This window comes from Stenella coeruleoalba (assembly GCF_951394435.1).
Source record: "Stenella coeruleoalba genome assembly, chromosome: X".
Classification (NCBI taxonomy): domain Eukaryota; kingdom Metazoa; phylum Chordata; class Mammalia; order Artiodactyla; family Delphinidae; genus Stenella; species Stenella coeruleoalba.
Window position 1 is genome coordinate 105,804,865 of NC_137152.1, and position 1,659 is coordinate 105,806,523.

The 1,659-nt window shown below is 56.1% G+C and overlaps 1 protein-coding gene across 1 annotated transcript; it reads right to left on the bottom strand.

Moving 5' to 3' along the window:
• Positions 1-230: 230 nt before the first annotated feature.
• GPR119 (G protein-coupled receptor 119) lies at positions 231-1,304 on the bottom strand (the record flags this gene model as incomplete). The annotated part of the gene is made up of 1 exon (XM_079911791.1): positions 231-1,304. The coding sequence occupies exon 1, from the start codon at positions 1,236-1,238 to the stop codon at positions 231-233; it is 1,008 nt and encodes a 335-aa protein (XP_079767917.1). The 5' UTR covers positions 1,239-1,304.
• Between the last annotated feature and the right edge of the window lie 355 nt (positions 1,305-1,659).

Consider the following 1,659-nt stretch of genomic DNA (forward strand, 5'->3'; position numbering starts at 1 on the left):
TCATCGCAAAAGAAGGGCAGGGAGGAATGGAGATTTGCAAATGGGGAAGCTGATTATAGAGTGAAGTCAGCACCCTGCCTTAGTTACCTCTCAGTCTGAGGTAAGGAGGTGCAGGGGGTGGTCAGTTGCTGGAAGCAAGTGCTCTCTTTTCCCTAGCTCCACCTGGTCTCCTAGCTGGGGCTCTGAGAAGGGAGAGAGGGGCACTTTGAAACTTGTCTGCCCTTACCGTCTTAGCCGTCAAGCTCTGAGTGGGAGATGGTGGTGATGTGACGGGCACTTTCCCTGGGCCCCTGTGGGCCACCATCCCTGGCTGAGAGAAGGAGAAGGAATGCGGCGAGCCCCTTCTTCATTCCCAGGGCCATCTGGGAGAACTGTTGCCGTATCTCCTTCTGCCAATAGGCATAGATGAGTGGGTTGAGCAGGGAGTTGCCCACACCAAGCAGCCACAGGTACCGTTCCAGCACTGGGTAGAGGTGGCACTCCTGGCAGGCCACCTGCACAATGCTAGTGATAAGGAACGGGGTCCAGGACAGAGTGAAGCTGCCAATGAGAATGGCCACAGTGCGGACAGCCTTGAAGTCACTGGGGGTCCGTGGGGGCCGGTGAGCCCCGGCTGGGGCTCCTGCATGCTCTGTCTTGCGGATCTGCTGGCTGTGCATGGAAGCAATCTTGAGTATGTCACAGTAGAAGAAGACAAAGAGGAGCAGGGCTGGGAAGAAGCCAACGCAGGAGAGGGTCAGCACGAAGCGCGGGTGAAACACAGCGAAGAAGCTGCAGGGCCCCTTGTAGGTGGTCTGCTGGAATACGCGGACCCCGAGTGGGAGGAAGCCAATGAGGTAAGACACCAACCACAGCCCGGCAATGCAGGCCCCGGCCATGAGCCCGTTCATGATCTGGAAATAGCGGAGGGGCTGCTTGATGGCAAGGTACCTGTCAAAGGCAATCAGCATGACCGTGAGGACAGAGGCAGCTGCAGAAGAAGTGACAAATGCCATCTGAAGGCTGCACAGGGTCTTCTGTGTGGGCCGAGCCGTGCTGGAGAGCTGGTCTGTGACTAGGCCAGAGATGGCCAGGCCAAGCGAGGTGTCAGCCACAGCCAGATTCAAGGTGAAGCTGAGACCGACACCATCATTCTTGTGGATCAACGACAGCACAGCCATGACCACTAGGGCATTAGCAGCAATAATGAGGGAGGCCAGGATAGCAAGGATCACTCCAAATGAGAAAGATGACTCCATGTCTTGAAGTGGCAGTATTTCCACTTACCAGGGCATGCTGGCTCTCCAGCTCAAATTCTCACGGTGGGGAGGCAGAGTGGTGGGTTCAGAGCTGCAACGCAGTGCCGGCCATCGCTGGCAGTCCAGGCCAGCAGCTTCCTTTCTTTGGGATACTGCTGGTCACTGAGAATCACTCCCCGTCTCGTTTTCAGTCCTCAGCCTCTTGCCTCTCCAACTCTCTGAAGGCAGCAATCCCAGCGCAGACGTTTCCCTGGGTCCTGAGCTAGTCCCTCCTCCCACCACCAAGTTACTAGACAACTCCCAAGTACCTGCTGCCCATTGTCTCACCAGGCTCCCTCCCTTCACTGATGTTTCAAGGACTTTGGAGAGACTCGGACATTCATCAGGTCTTCCATCGGGCAGAATATATAATTGATTCTAA